Source organism: Prionailurus bengalensis, chromosome A3, assembly GCF_016509475.1.
Source record: "Prionailurus bengalensis isolate Pbe53 chromosome A3, Fcat_Pben_1.1_paternal_pri, whole genome shotgun sequence".
Classification (NCBI taxonomy): Eukaryota; Metazoa; Chordata; class Mammalia; order Carnivora; family Felidae; genus Prionailurus; species Prionailurus bengalensis.
In genome coordinates, this window is record NC_057354.1 from 51,840,929 (window position 1) to 51,855,959 (window position 15,031).

Genomic DNA, 15,031 nt, shown 5'->3' on the forward strand with positions numbered 1-15,031 from the left:
CATCAGGCTCTGTGCTGACAGTGGGGAGCCTGCTTAGGATTCTCTCTCTTCCTCTCTCTCTACTCCTACCCCACTTGTGTTCTCTCGCTCATGTGCTCTCTCTCTCTCAAAATAAATGAACTTAAAAAATTGTTTTAAAAAGCATTCTGCCAGTTGGTACCAAAAGGTTTCTCCCAAGCTTTTTCAGTTTGGACATACTAGATCAAAAATCCAATTATCAATAGGTTGATCACTTAATAATTACATATACACTCCGCTCACCAGCTACTGATACAAACACATGCAAGACTATTAAGAATTGTATAACCTTAAGATAGGTATAGGCAACAATGCTCCTTGGCTAGTAGTTAAAGAAACCCTTCTCAAAAAAAATGTGCTAGAGTTGTCTGGTGACAGACAGTACCTACACTTGTGGTAAGAACAGCGTAACATACAAAGTTGTCAAATCATTAATTTGTACGCCTGAAACTAATACAATGTTGTGTGTCAACTACAATTTAAAAAAGAGAGGGAGAGAGCACTACACTGAGTGTGATGGGAAAAAGTAATCTCACCAGGGATAAAGCAGGCTTCCAAACAACCGTAAGTGAAGGCCATACTCCAACTGTGGGAGGCCATAAATGAATTCAGAGAAGCCAAAGAACTTAGATCAAATGAGAAACAGTATCCCTAGTTATCAAGGCCACTGAGAAAAGCTGTAACAAGCCGTGACTACAGGACATCAAAAAGAGAAACTGAGAACATATAGCTACCTAAGGAATTCCAGGATTCATATTATCTCTGAGAGTCTGAGCTTAGAATCCATATAGTTTTCCAGCCCAAAGCTTTAATTTTTGAAGTGACTGGGTTTAGCCCAGTTTCTGCTCATCTACTTCTCCTCTTCCCACAAATACACACACAATCAGTCTCTCATCTCTCTTCAACATATTCTTTCACATCTTTCAGTCAAAAACTGGCGAAAGTTAAACAAAAAAAGAAAAAAAGATACAACTCATAAAAATATTTGCAACTTCAGTATTAAGTAGCAACCAAGATTACATCACACACATAATCACAGTACAACATGATAGCACTCTATACTCATGGGACTACAAGCAATGTGTAGGCTTCCTTCTAGTACACTGCCTAGCACATAATAGATACCCAGAAAATAAACGAATGTTAAATAAGCAGTGGTGTAAAATAGCAGTTAAAAGAAGTAGTATTAGATTAGCTAAATGCCTAAAAATCCCCAGGTTATCAAGCAGGTTTTTTTGCTTGTTTTTAATTTTAAAAATTTCAAATTGCAAAAGAATCTCAACTAGTTGCTAAAATAGATGATGAAAAACCAAAAGCTTAAGAATACCATATTTATATTTGGAATTATTATACAAAATAAAGTTAGCAAATAAAGTTAATAAAAAAATTTCTCTAGATAGAATATATTCTAAGACTTTGATAAATAATTTAAGTATAGATGATAGAAGTTTTAAGAATATTTTGAAATCTAGTATATACTAAAATAGATCTTACCTGCTTTTTTAAGTTATCATTCAATTCTTTTAATGCATCAAAAGAGGACCTTAGCCTCTTACTTTCTTTATTTCTTTCCTTAAGAACTTCAGTTAAGTGCTCAACTTCTGCACTGTGCTGCTAGAAGGGGAAAAAAATCTGATTTAAAAATTAGGTGTGGATTCCATGTCACAAACGCTACTGAACACAAAGTAATTAAAAATTAGAACTCCTCTGGGCACATGGTTGGCTCAGTCAGTTAAGCATCCAATTCTTGATTTCAGCTCAGGTAATGATCTCAACAGTCATGGGATCAAGCCCTGTGTCAGGCTCACCGTTGATGGACCAGAGCCTGCTTGGGATTCTCTCTCTCCTTCTCTCTCTGCCCCTCTGTGCCTCGTGCACGTGAGTGCTCCCCCGCCTCTCAATGTAAACATTAAAAAAAAAAAATAGAACTCCTTGAATCAGGACTTTAATCAATATATTTAAGCATATATGACTAATACCACAATTAATTATAAAAACTATGTCATCAAACAAAGTAATAACTAAGCATTGAAAGCATTTGTTAAGTACTTACTAAAAAAATTATTTTGTGCTTCTGCTCAAAAGAGTCCACTGAAACTCACTAAAATAATTTCTTTCACACCATGGAATGATAAAACAATGAACGGTTTCTGATCTTTTTTTTTTTAATGTTTGAGAATGTGAGTGAGTGGGTGTGAGAGAAGGAGGGGCAGTGAAAGGGAGAGAAAGAATCCCAGCAGGTTCTCTGCCTCAGTGCAGAGCCTGAGGCAGGGCTCAATCTCACAAATAGTGAGATCATGACCTGAGCTGAAACCAGAGTCAGGCACTTAAACCAACTGAGCCACCCAGGCTCCCTGGGTTTCTGATCTTCTTCAAGAGTCTGGTTAGCAATTCATAGCTTTATAAGTTAAAATTTAAGATTTAAGTTACCCTGAGGAATAAATATCCATAGATATAGAACTAATTTCTTATTCTAATAAAGTACCTAATTGTTTACATCTCAAATTTAAAAACATACTAATATATCTGAGTCTTAAACTATTTGACTTTCCTTAATCAGTTTTTTTTTAAATAATTGAAATCAATTAACCTTCTAATCACATTTAAACGAGATAGCACTTTTTTATTTAAAGTACAAATACATGTCACCTTTTATTCTCAATTTATTCATAATGTATTAAAACAAGCAAATTTCTATAGGAAATTAAAAAATTGAATTAATTTCTTTCTTCCAAGTAATCATATAGGAACTATTAAAAAAAAAAGGCTGTTATCTTTACACTTAAGAATAGCAGACAAATCTAAAGAGAAAAAAATTAAGAAGTCTAGTATGGAAACCTCTTGAGAATCCAAGCATTTCTTCTTTTGCCCTGTTTAAAACTCCAACCACGTGAAAACATTAGCTTTATGCAATTTTATTATTACATTAAATGATTCTTTAAATAACTTAGTATCTAACCACAAATACAGGTATTTCAAACATTAGGTTAACATTCTCTTTGTCCAAATTTTTTCAAATCGAAAAGATGTTAAAAAATAGGATATGAGTTCCATTTCCGGAATGGCAAGATAAGCCCACTACATTCTAGTTCTGTTACTGATTACAACTGAAAACCTTAGACAAAACACAAAAGTAACCCTGAAGACTGTAAAACGTAAACAGAAATAGGGAATTGTAGCAGTCTTGCCCCAGGGCAGGCCCCCAGCACTCTGAAGTGCAGCAGAGCACTGTAGGCTGCTAAACTGAGAGAAACTCTGCCTTTACAGTCAGGGAAGCCAGGAAAAGGGCCACTGTGAGCCACGGAATGTGTGCAGTATCTCAGAGAAGAGACTCAGAAAAAGAATCTTTTCATTCAGGTGTACAAACACCTGTAGAAATCTGGCTTAACTCTAAGCATAGCACAGACAAAAGTGGCAAAGCAAAGGTGGAGAGATCAGAGTTCGGTTTAAAAATACCACCCACATCTCAAACTAACCCCCAATTCTGCAAGCATGGGAAAGACACAGGCACCATACTGAGGGTCTTGAGAACTGAACTGATTTAAACCATTGCCTGAGGATTAGAGTAAACCTAAGTGGCACAGGTACAACTCCAAAGCTTTGAAAACTGAACTGAGATTGGGTCACTTCCCACAGAAGGTGAGAAAGAACCCTGGCCTAAATCTAATGAGGATGGAATAGGGAAAATGGAGTATGAAGATCCTGAGCTCACCTCCTCTCATGAACACACCAAGGTTGCAACTACATGGACAGCAACTCCCTCTGAGAATGACCTGAAGACTAGCAGGACAGCTCTTTCACAGGTAAAAACATAAAGAAACAGACACATCAAGAAGAGTGAGAGATAGGGCTCCTGGGTGGCTCAGTGGGTTGGGCATCCAACTTTGGCTCAGGTCCTGATCTCACAGCTCATGAGTCTGAGCCCTGAATCTGGCTCTGTGCTGACAGCTCGGAGCCTGGAGCCGGTTTCGGATTCTGTTTCCGTGTCTTTCTGTCCCGCCCTACTCACACACTATCTGTCTGCCTCTCTCTATCTCAAATATAAAATAATAATAATAATAATAAAAGAATTTTTTAAAAAAGTACACAATCTTCCAAAACTGAATCAGGAAACAGAAAATCTGAACAGACCAATTACTAGTAATGAAATTGAATCAGTAATCAAAAACTGTCAACAGCTAGCTTCAGAGGTGAATTCTACCAAACATTCAAAGAGTTAATACCTATTCTTCTCTCAACTGTTCCCAAAAAAATTTAAGAGGAAGGAATGCTTCCAAATTCACTCTGAGGCCAGGATTACCCTGATTTATTCCAGGGATGCAAGAATGGCTCAATATTCACACACCTATGTGATATGATACATTGAAATAATGAAGGATAAAAACCATATGGGCATCTCAACAGATGCAGAAAAAACATTTATCAAAAGGCAACATCCATTCATGATAAAAACTTAACAAAGTGAGTACAGAGGGAACATACCTCAATGTAATAAAGGCCATACATTGGAAAGCTATAGCTAGCATCATACTCAAAGGTGAAAGCTAAAAGCTTTTACTCTAAGATTAGGAATAAGACTAGAATGACTACTTTTACCACTTTTATTCAACACAGCATTGGAAGTCCTAGCCACAGCAATCAGGAAAAAGAAATAAAAGACATCCAAGTTGGTAAGGAAGATGTAAAACTGTCACTATCTGCAGATGACATTATATTCTATATAGTAAACCATAAAGAATTCACCAGAAACTATTAGAATATATGAATTCAGTAAAGTTGCAGGATACAAAATTAATATACAGAAATCAGTTGTGTTTTTATACTAATACCATAATAGCAGATAGAGAAATTAAGAAAACAATCATACTAACAATTGCACTAAAAACAATAAGAATACCTAGGAATTAATTTAACCAAGGAGGTGAAAGACCTTTACTCTGAAAACTATATGACATTAATAAAAGAAATAGAAGATGTCACAAATAAATAAGATATACCATGCTCATGGATTAAAACAACTAATACTGTTAAATTGCTCATACTACCTAACGTAATCTACAGATTGAATGCAATCCTTACCAAAATACCAACAGCCTTTTTCACAGAACTAGAACAAATAATACCACAAAAGACCCAAAACAGCCAGAGCAACTTTAAGAAGAACAAACTTGGAGGTATCATCCTCGCAGTTTTCCAACAATACTGCAAAGCTATAGTTATCAAAACAGTATAGTGTTGGCACAAAAACTGACATGGAGATCAAGGGAACAGAACAGAGAGCCCCAAAATAAATTCACACTTATATGGTAAAGTAATCTACAACAAAGGAGGAAAGAAGATACAATAGGGAAAGAGTCTCTTCAATAAATAGTGCTGAGAAAACTAAAAAGCTACATACAAAAGAATGAAACTTTCTTAATTTAGGAAAACACTCTCTCATACCATATATAAAAATAAATTAGGAATGAATTAAAGATCTAAATGTAAGACCTGAAACCATAAAACTCCTAAAAGAAAACAAGGGTAGTAAACTTCTGGACATCAGTCTTAGCAATGTTTTTTTGGTCTGTCTCTTCAGACAAGGGCAACAAAAACAAAAATAAACAATTGGGGGGGAAAAAAACCACAACTGGGTCTACATCAAACTAAAAAGCTTTTGAACAGTGAAGGAAACAATAAAACAAAAAAGCAACGTACTGAACAAGAGAAGATATTTGCAAATTATATTTGCAAATGAGGATACTGGTTAATACTCAAAATATATAAAGAACTCATACAACTCAACACCAAAATAAACAATCCAATTAAAAAATGGGAAGTGGACCTGAACAGATACTTTTCCAAAGAAGACATACTGATGGCCAACAGGTACATGAAAAAAATGCTCAATCCACTAAAATTGTCAGGGAAATGCAAATCAAAACCACAATGAGATATCACCTTATACCAGTCAGAATGGCTTGTATCAAAAACACAAGAAATAACAAGTATTGGTAAGGACGTGAGGAAAGGGTAACTTTGTGCACTGGTGGTGAAAATGTAAGTTGATACAGATACTCTGGAAAGCACTATGGAAGTTCCTCAAAAAATTAGAAATAAAAATACCATATGATCCAGCAATCCCACTGTTGGTTATTTACCTAAAGAAAATGAAAACATTAATTTCAAAAGATATATGCATACCTATGTTCACTGCAGCATTATTTACAATAGCTAAGATATGGAAGAAACCTCAGTGTCCACTGATAGATGAATGGATAAAGATGTGGTATAAATCCACAATGGAATAGTACTCAGACGTAAAAAAGTATGAAATTCTACCATTTGTGACAACATGAAGGAACCTAGAGGGTATTATGCTAAGTGAAAGAAGTCAGAGAAAGACAAACACCGCATGATTTCACTTATACATAAAATCTAAAAACAAAACAAATGAACAAACAAAATAAAACAGAAACAGACTCCTAAAAGAAAGAATTGGTGGTGACTGCCAGATGGGAGGGGAGGAAGTAGGCAGTAGGAAAAACGGGTGAAGGTGGTCAAAAGGCACAAACTTCCAGTTATAAAATTAAATAAATCAGGGATGTAAAGTACACCATAGAGAATATAGTTAATAATATTGTAATAGCATTCATTATATAGTGACAGATGGTAACTAGTTTATCGTGGTGAGCATTTCATAATATATATAAAAGTTGAATCACTATGTTGTACATCTGAAACTAACATAAGGTCCATAAGCTATACTTCAATTTATAAACAAACAACTCAATTGGGTTGACTGCTTAAAAAAAGAAACATTCTCCAGAGGATTATAACCAGATCCAGAATCTGTATAATATCCACAAGGTCCCAAATATAATCCAAAAGTCACTGAACATGCAAAGAACAAGAAAAATGTGACTATGTCACAAGAAAAATACCAATCCTTACATGACCCAGATGTTGAATTTTTAGGTGTGTCCTATGAGGTAAATACAAATGAATGCAAATGGAAAGATAAAAATGCTTATGAGGAAAATTAAACATAATTTTAAAAAGAACCTAATTAGCAATTTTAGAACATAAAATATCAGAAACAAAAAATTCACTAGATGATCTCAGTAGCAACATGGATATGCAAGGATAAACAATGAACATAACGACAGACAACAGATATTATCAAATCTGAAGAACACAGAAGAAATAGATGAGGAAAAAGGAGCAAAGCCTCAGCAGTTTGTAACAGCAAAAGACCTAACATATGAGTCACTGGAGACACAGAAGGAGGAGAAAGCAGTTGGAACATAAAAAATATTTGAAAATACTGGTTGAAAACTTCCCAAATTTGGTAAAAGACATTCATCTACAAAGTCAAGATGTTCAGGGAACCCCAAACAGGGTAAACTCAAAGAAAAACATGTGGAGATACCTCCTAATTGAATTGCTGCTGAAAACCACAGATAAAGAAAAATCACAATTCTATTTACATGACATTCTGGGAAAGGCAGAAGTACAGGGACAGAAAATAGGTCAGGGGTTGCCAGGGCGGGGTGCAGGGAGCAGGGAGGGATAACTACAAAGGAGTGTAAGGAAACCTTTGGGGTGCTAGAATTATTCTTTATCAGAATTATGGTGGTGATTACAAGACTATATGCATTTTTCAAAACAGAATGAAATTCATTCTCTGTAAGTTACACAGATAGTAATGTATCTATTGATATGAAACAAAGTATACTATATCACCTAGATAATATTCTTGAGAAAAATGTTTAACCTGAATAAAATCCTTAGCAAATCCATCCAGGACATGACATAAGACTGCTGGCCTGGAATCTTCAAAGAAAGGTCTTACAAAAAGAAAACTGGTTGACTGCTCTACATTCAAAGAAACCAAAAAGACATAAAAATCAAATGTAATGCAGAATTCTGTCTAGTTCTTTGATCAGAAAATAAAAACAAAAGATTTCAAGGCCCAACTGGGAAAGTGAATGTGGACTGTGTATTACATTAAATTATTCAAGTACCATTAATTTCCTAATATGTTAACCATGCAGCAAATGTCCTTATGCTTACTTAGGAGACACATAGTCCTAAGATTAAGTAGTGATAATACTAAGGAAGTATTTAGGGGTGTTGAGTCATGATTTTTGCAAATGAGTTTCAAATGGCCCAGGAAAAAATACGTGGGGGGAAGGGAGGTTGGAGAAGAATGTGACAAAATGCTAAGATCTAGTAATCTAAATTAAGAAGAAAAAACACAAATTATATTACTGTGAAATCAAATGCTATATAGTTACCTCCTTTATAATCTGAAATCTTGTAAGAACCTCTTCTTCGACACCTTTAATTTTACTCAAAGCAGTTTCATGTCTGAAAAGCAGTTGTTCTCTTTCAACTAAAAAACGCTCCCGCTTTTGAAGTTCTTCAGCAAACTCCTGTTGGGCTGCAGTTTCACACTGTATTAAAATGTCAGATTCAAGTGTTTTTAGAAAATATATTCACAAACTCTACAAATTATGTTTTTATTTACTGAGGTTGTAGCTTAATCAAATGGTGTTTAGGACTACATGGGTACAAGTAAAGGGTGGATTACAGTAACAGCCAGACTAGCACAGCAAGTAAGCTTGCACAGAAATTCTATCTTGTCGCAAAATGATGTGACAACATAGTGAGATTCTACTATGAGGACTCTAGAGAATTTGAGGCACAAAATGCATCAGTACTATGCAGAATAACCCCCTTTCCAGCTTCAATTCCATGTCGTACTTCAACTTCACCATCTGCTCTTTTCCTATACTCTCCGCCCCCTTCCCTTCTTGTCCTTCACTTGGACTGAAAGGCCCCAGCCCTACATTACAGTACTAAGCACCTTCCCAGCCTCAGTGCCGCACTACTCCATACCAATGGAGAAAACTCACACATCAGGAAAAGTTATACTGTTGTAAATTCACGGAACCTATATTGGATTCCAGAAATCATTTTATATTTTCATGATTCACTCTCTCTCTCACTCTCCACAGTGTTTATTTCAAGCCTTCTCCACTCTTTACTTTGAAACCTCACCTCCCTCCTACACCATTCTGTTCAGACAGCCTCATCTCTAACTTCACAGGGAATACAGAAGACAGCAGAAGATGTAGAAGCTTTCTGGGACCAGGCCTCCACCTGCCTTCACCTGCCTCAGTTCCAGCAGTTCCTGAGGGAGATATACTTAGCCTTGGAAGAGATGGATTCCAATGCAATCATTAACAGATGTACCACCATTGGTCAACTGTTAACAAAAACTTGCTAGAATTCTTTTATCTCAGCATGATGAAAGCCAGAATGTCCTACTATGATGCTTATATTGTTTGATTAACAAAGAATCCCAGAATTCTACAAAATTGAAACTTAACTCCTGAAAACAGAGTTGTCATCTCATATACTTTTAACATTCAGATTTAATATAAAAGAAATTGGTACTTTTACTCAAAGTGGTGGATATGCATCTGCAAATTACTATTCTGGTTCGCTTAAAAATATGGTCTCATTAGTGTCAGAACTCAGAATCATCTTAATGGATTTAACATTCACAGACAAAAAAATGCAAACTACATCAGTGAGACAGCTATCAGATTATGGGGGAAAGACAACTCTGGGATGTTGACGATGGGAACGTAAATAAGTAGGCACAGCCACTTTGGAGAACAATTTAGTAGCACCCTGCACATTTTCTTCTTATAAGTTAAGGATACTTAAACAGAACTGTTTGTAAAGTATAAACTCCACCTTATATATTTATACAGAAATAAATAATGGTGGTTTATTTAGAGGACGAAATCCTACATGGCAGTTAAATAGGGGTGCCTGGGTGGCTCAGTAGGTTAGGCATCCAACTTCAGCACAGGTCATGATCTCATGGCTCATGAGTTGGAGACCCACATCAGGTTCTGTGCTAACAGCTCGGAGCTTGGAGCCCACGTCCGATTCTGTATCTGCCCCTCTCTCTGCCCTCCCCTGCTTCTGTTTCTGTCTCTCTCTCTCTCAAAAATAAACATTAAAAAAAAATTTTTAATGAGTATCTTAAAAAATAAAAAATAAAAAAATAAAATGAACTAGATCTACATTTTCCAAACACATAAATCTCAAAAATGTAACAATGAATGAAGCAAAGAAACTACAAAAAGAAATCCACAATATATCATTACTTATGTAATGTTTTAAAACATTCAAAGCAATTACTACATGTGAATACATAAAAGTGCTAAAACAGGACACAACGGATCCACACCAATTTCAAGGGAGTGCTTAATTCTGGGAAAAGGGAGAAGAAATGGGAGGGAAGAAGGCTGTTTCAACTCTAAGTGAAATACTCTACTTCTTTTAAAAATAATATATAGAATTATTAATAAAACATTAGCATTATGCAATATTAATGGGTATACAGTTGATATTATAATATTCCCTGTTTTTCTGTAGGTCCTAAGTATTTTATAAACTTTTAAAAACTAAAATACAGTGTTACCTAGTCAAATGTTGCAAATGAAAAGATACTAATAATAATAAAGGAATTATTTCCTGCACAAAAATTGAAGTTATACATTTCAAAAAAACATTCAAAAGGAAAAAATAAATTTCAAAAAAACAGAATTCTCTCCTCCTCCAGTTTTGTTCCCTACCCTTAACAAAAAGCAGCATCATTTATCCAATAGCCAAAAGAATAAACCTACATTTCATTCTTGACTAAAACCCTACTGAATGGGGTGCCTGGGTGGCTCAGTTGGTTAATCATCCAACTCTTGATTTCCCCTCAGGTCATGATCTCACAGTTAGTGAGACTGGGCCTTGCATCCAGCTCCAAGCTATCAGCATGGATTGTCAGCAATCCCATGCTTGGGATTCTCTTTCCTTCTCTCTCTACCCCTTCCCTGCTCTCTCTCTCAAAATAAATAAACATTAAAAAGAATAAAAAGAATAAAACCCTACTGTACACCTTCCATATCAAAACAATCTCCAAGACCTACTGATCCCATCCCTTAAAAATGTTTAGACTCCATTCACTTCTTTCTACCCATCATCCTAACCCAGGACACCATCAGACTAGTCACATGTCTTCACATTCTGCCCTCTCTCTAGATCTCAGCTACAGGTGACAGCTTTAAATACCTATGTGAATGACTCCCAATTTAGTTACACATCCAAGACCTTTGTTCTAAATGCCAAGCTTTTAACTATTATGTCTCCATTAAATTCTCAAACTTAATCCTCCACACTAAAATCTTGATCTTTCTCTCTATATCTATTCTTCCAAGTTGTACAAACCAGAAATATGGGAATCATCCCAGACACCTATTCTCTCCGATACCACATTCAACTCATTACAGCAAGTCTAGCCAATTTTACCTACAAAAGCAATCTCTAATCTATTCAATTCCATTTCTCTGCCACCATCCAGTCCAAGTTACCATTACCTCTCACCTGCATGATTACAGTAGGATATCCTTCCCAGTCTCCCAACTTCCACACCTATGCCCCTACAACCCATTGATTTAATAAGCATACATTACATTAAGCAATTCCCCTACTCTAAAAATCCTGTTACTTGATACAATTTCCTTGAATGAACATATCATCAGGCTTCTAGGGCTTCTCATACTAGACCATCACAGTCTAGTAGGGCTTATCCCTTACTCTTCCTCCACAGTTTAATTTAAATGTTACTTTCTCAGAAAACCTTACCTGACCTTTCAATCTATCCCAATCAGGTTTCATACTGTACCTATATTATTTACTTAAATTTACAAAAGTATAACTATATGAGTGCTCACAATTGATTTTAATAAGCTATGTGTAGCAAGAACCATATATATTTTATTTACTTCCATACACTCAACACCAAGCATGCAAATACATATTAACAAGTGTTCAAATGTATGTTGAATAAAATCAAAGAGTAAGACAAAATATGTACACTTAATAATATAACAGATGACCAAAAAAATGTTTAAGTTAGATTCAACTATAAATTAAACTAGATTAATCCACTGCACTTCATTTTTAATTAAATATTTGTATCTATATTGTGTTTACAGTAAATGATGTGTCTTTACAAACTTGCTTATTCTTTTTTGCCTGCTAATTCTTTTTTATCTTATAAATTATTAGTAAAAGAATCTTTCCAATGCGCTATTTGTTACTCTGCCACTCGTTTGCTTAAAAACCTGTAGCAGCTGGGACACGTGGGTGGCTCAGTTGGACTTCAGCTCAGGGCATGACTTCACCATTCTTGAGTTCAAGCCCCACACTGGGCTGTGTGCTGATAGCTGAGCCTGGAGTCTGCTTCCAGTTCTGCCTCCCTCTCTCTCTCTGCTCCTCCCCGCAATGTGCACACGCTCCCTCTCTCAAAAATAAAACAAAAATAGGGGTGCCTGGGTGGCTTAGTCAGTTAAGTGTCTGACTTCAGCTCAGGTCATGATTTCATGGCTCATGGGTTCAAGCCCCACAGCCGGCTCTGTGCTGACAGCTCAGAGCCTGAAGCCTGCTTCAGATTCTGTCTCCCTCTCTGTCTGCTCCTCAGCCACTTGCGCTCTGTCTCTCCCTCTCTCTCAGATGTAAACAAACATTAAAAATAAACAAAGACATTAATAAATAAATAAATAAATAAATAGTTCTCTTTAAAAAAACAAAGCACATTTTAAAAAAGCCTGTAACAGCTAGCCTGGCTGTTCTTTCTTCAGACAGGCTGATAAACTCAGTCTGACAAATCACTCCTTTCCCAAAACTTCTCCCCTCCAACTCCTTGCCACCTGGAATGGCCTTCCCACCTCCTCTAAATTTTTTCTCAGTCAACTTTAGACCATCCATGAGCTTTTCTCCAGTGATTTTAGGCAAAAATAATTTTTCTGAAATGCTATAGTAATTATAATCTGAATTATTTAGACAAAATGAAATACTGGGTTGTTCTTTTTTTAATACTAGTTTTTAAAAAAATGTGAAACCATTTCATTGTATGCAAACATACGTACAATTCCAGCTAGAACAGTTTCAGTCAGGAATTGTGTATTATACATACTTTTGCTTCCTTCTGTACTCCCACCTAGTGGACACTTGATAAATATATGAATTACATCTTTTAGAAATAAAAAAATCCCAGAGAAGACAAAATATCAATGTTCTGAACTGAATTCTGGTGAGAAGTGACAAGAGAACTTCTTATGTATAAGTATTTAAAACAATGCATCAGGAACACTACTTCAAAAAGCACATTTTAAGGGCACCTGGGTGGCTCAGTCAGTTAAGCATCCGACTTCAAGTTAGGTCATGATCTCACAGTTTGTGAGTTCAAGCCCCACACCGGGCTCTCTGCTATCAGCATAGAACCTGCTTTGGATGCTCTCTCTCTGCCCCTCCCCTGCTGGTTCTCTAAATAAATAAATCAACAAACAAACAAACAAACAAACAAACTAAAAAAAAAAAAAAAAGAAAAAGCACATTTTACCAGCAGATATTGTTTTATTTCAGAAGCAAGGATGGGATGGAAATAAAGAAATAAACATAAAACACCAGACAGTCTGAAATCCAAGAAATGTACCTATTCATAAAAACACCATTTACATTTTTTCCTCAGCTATAAAATTTCCCTTCAAGAATTGTAATAAATTTGTCCCTTCTCACCGTATCTCAACAGACTTACCTAAAATAATTTAAATGACATACTCTATTCAAATTTTATAAATGTTTGGTATTTAGAACATAAATACATCTGAATTCTAAATTCAGTTTTGAGTTCTTACCTGCAGTTTCTGATGTATTTGAAATAATTCATCATATATCTGATTAATCTGATATGGAAGTATTCTCTGTTTGTTTGGTACTTTAGATGTCGGATAGCTAACACGTCTCAGAGGACAGTCACTTGCATCACTACAACATTCAGTCCAATTTCTTGAATTTGCGGCCAAATTAGTTGGCTGGGCAACTGGTAAAAAAAATTATCAAGCTTATTAATTTACAGTTTTAAGTATTTCAGAGTAATCTTCAGAAAGTTACTTTAAATGTGAATTACAGTATTGTTAAAAAGTCTCCAAGTATTGGGCTGCCTGGGTGACTCAGTCGGCTGAGCACCTGACTCTTGATTTTGGCCCAGGTTGTGATCTCACGGTCGCGAGATCGAGCCGTATGTCAGCCTCCATGCTAAGCATGGACCCTGCTTGGGATTCTGTCACTCTCTCCCTTGTCCCTCCTCCCCACTCATGCTCTCTCTCAAAAACAACAAAACAAAACAAAAAAAAGAAGTCTCCAAGTACAGACTTGCAGAGAGAAAGAATTATACAATAAATGTGATAAAATGTTAACATTTAGAAGATCTGTGTAAAGGTCTTACAGATGCTCTTTTTGCAACTTTTTTGTAAGTCTGAAATTATTTCAAAATTGATTTCAAAGTGCATGAAAACATTCATGTTATTAAACTGCCTAGGCCAAGAAATGGAAAATTACCTCAGAAGCCCCCGATCACATTCCCTTCTCTCCCTTAAACCAAATTAACTACTAAGCCAAATATAGCATTAACCATTGCTTTACTTTTTAAATTTTTACTACTTGGGTAAAAAAAATTTTAAGACTTTGTTTTGCCTATTGTTTTGCCTGTTTTAAACTTTATATAATATCTGTAATCATTTAATGATGCAATTATGTAATTTCTATAACCTCCTTTAAATATGTTCTTATGTTAATGACAGAATCAGGTCAAAATCTTCACTACTTCTTGTTTTCTATTTTTATATGCCAACATTCCACTATAGGTCGATACGTGAGGTGTGTGTCTACATAGATGCTCTATGCACATGGCTCCTGTTACACGTATTCAAGGGTTTACCTAGGGTATATGACTAACAGCAACAATGCTGGATCACAGGGTACATGTACATGTTCAATTGTGCTAGTGATGCCAAAATGCTTCCCAAAGTGGTTATAGTAATTTACTCTCCCAACAGCAGCGGATGAGCAAGTTCCTCTTGCTTCATTTCTTTGCCAACACTGTATTGTCAGAGTT

At 35.7% G+C, this 15,031-nt stretch overlaps 1 protein-coding gene across 4 annotated transcripts in view; it reads right to left on the reverse strand.

Annotated features, from left to right (window-relative positions):
* Window positions 1-15,031, reverse strand: part of CCDC138 (coiled-coil domain containing 138) — a 139,048-nt gene that overhangs the window by 110,911 nt on the left and 13,106 nt on the right. For all 4 annotated transcript variants that reach the window (XM_043553176.1, XM_043604768.1, XM_043553175.1 and 1 more), the window contains 3 exons: window positions 13,773-13,957; window positions 8,298-8,456; window positions 1,513-1,632 (listed from right to left, as the gene is read on the reverse strand). In XM_043553176.1, the coding sequence (XP_043409111.1) occupies window positions 1,513-1,632; window positions 8,298-8,456; window positions 13,773-13,957 (464 nt within the window). The remainder of the gene's footprint in view (window positions 1-1,512; window positions 1,633-8,297; window positions 8,457-13,772; window positions 13,958-15,031) is intronic.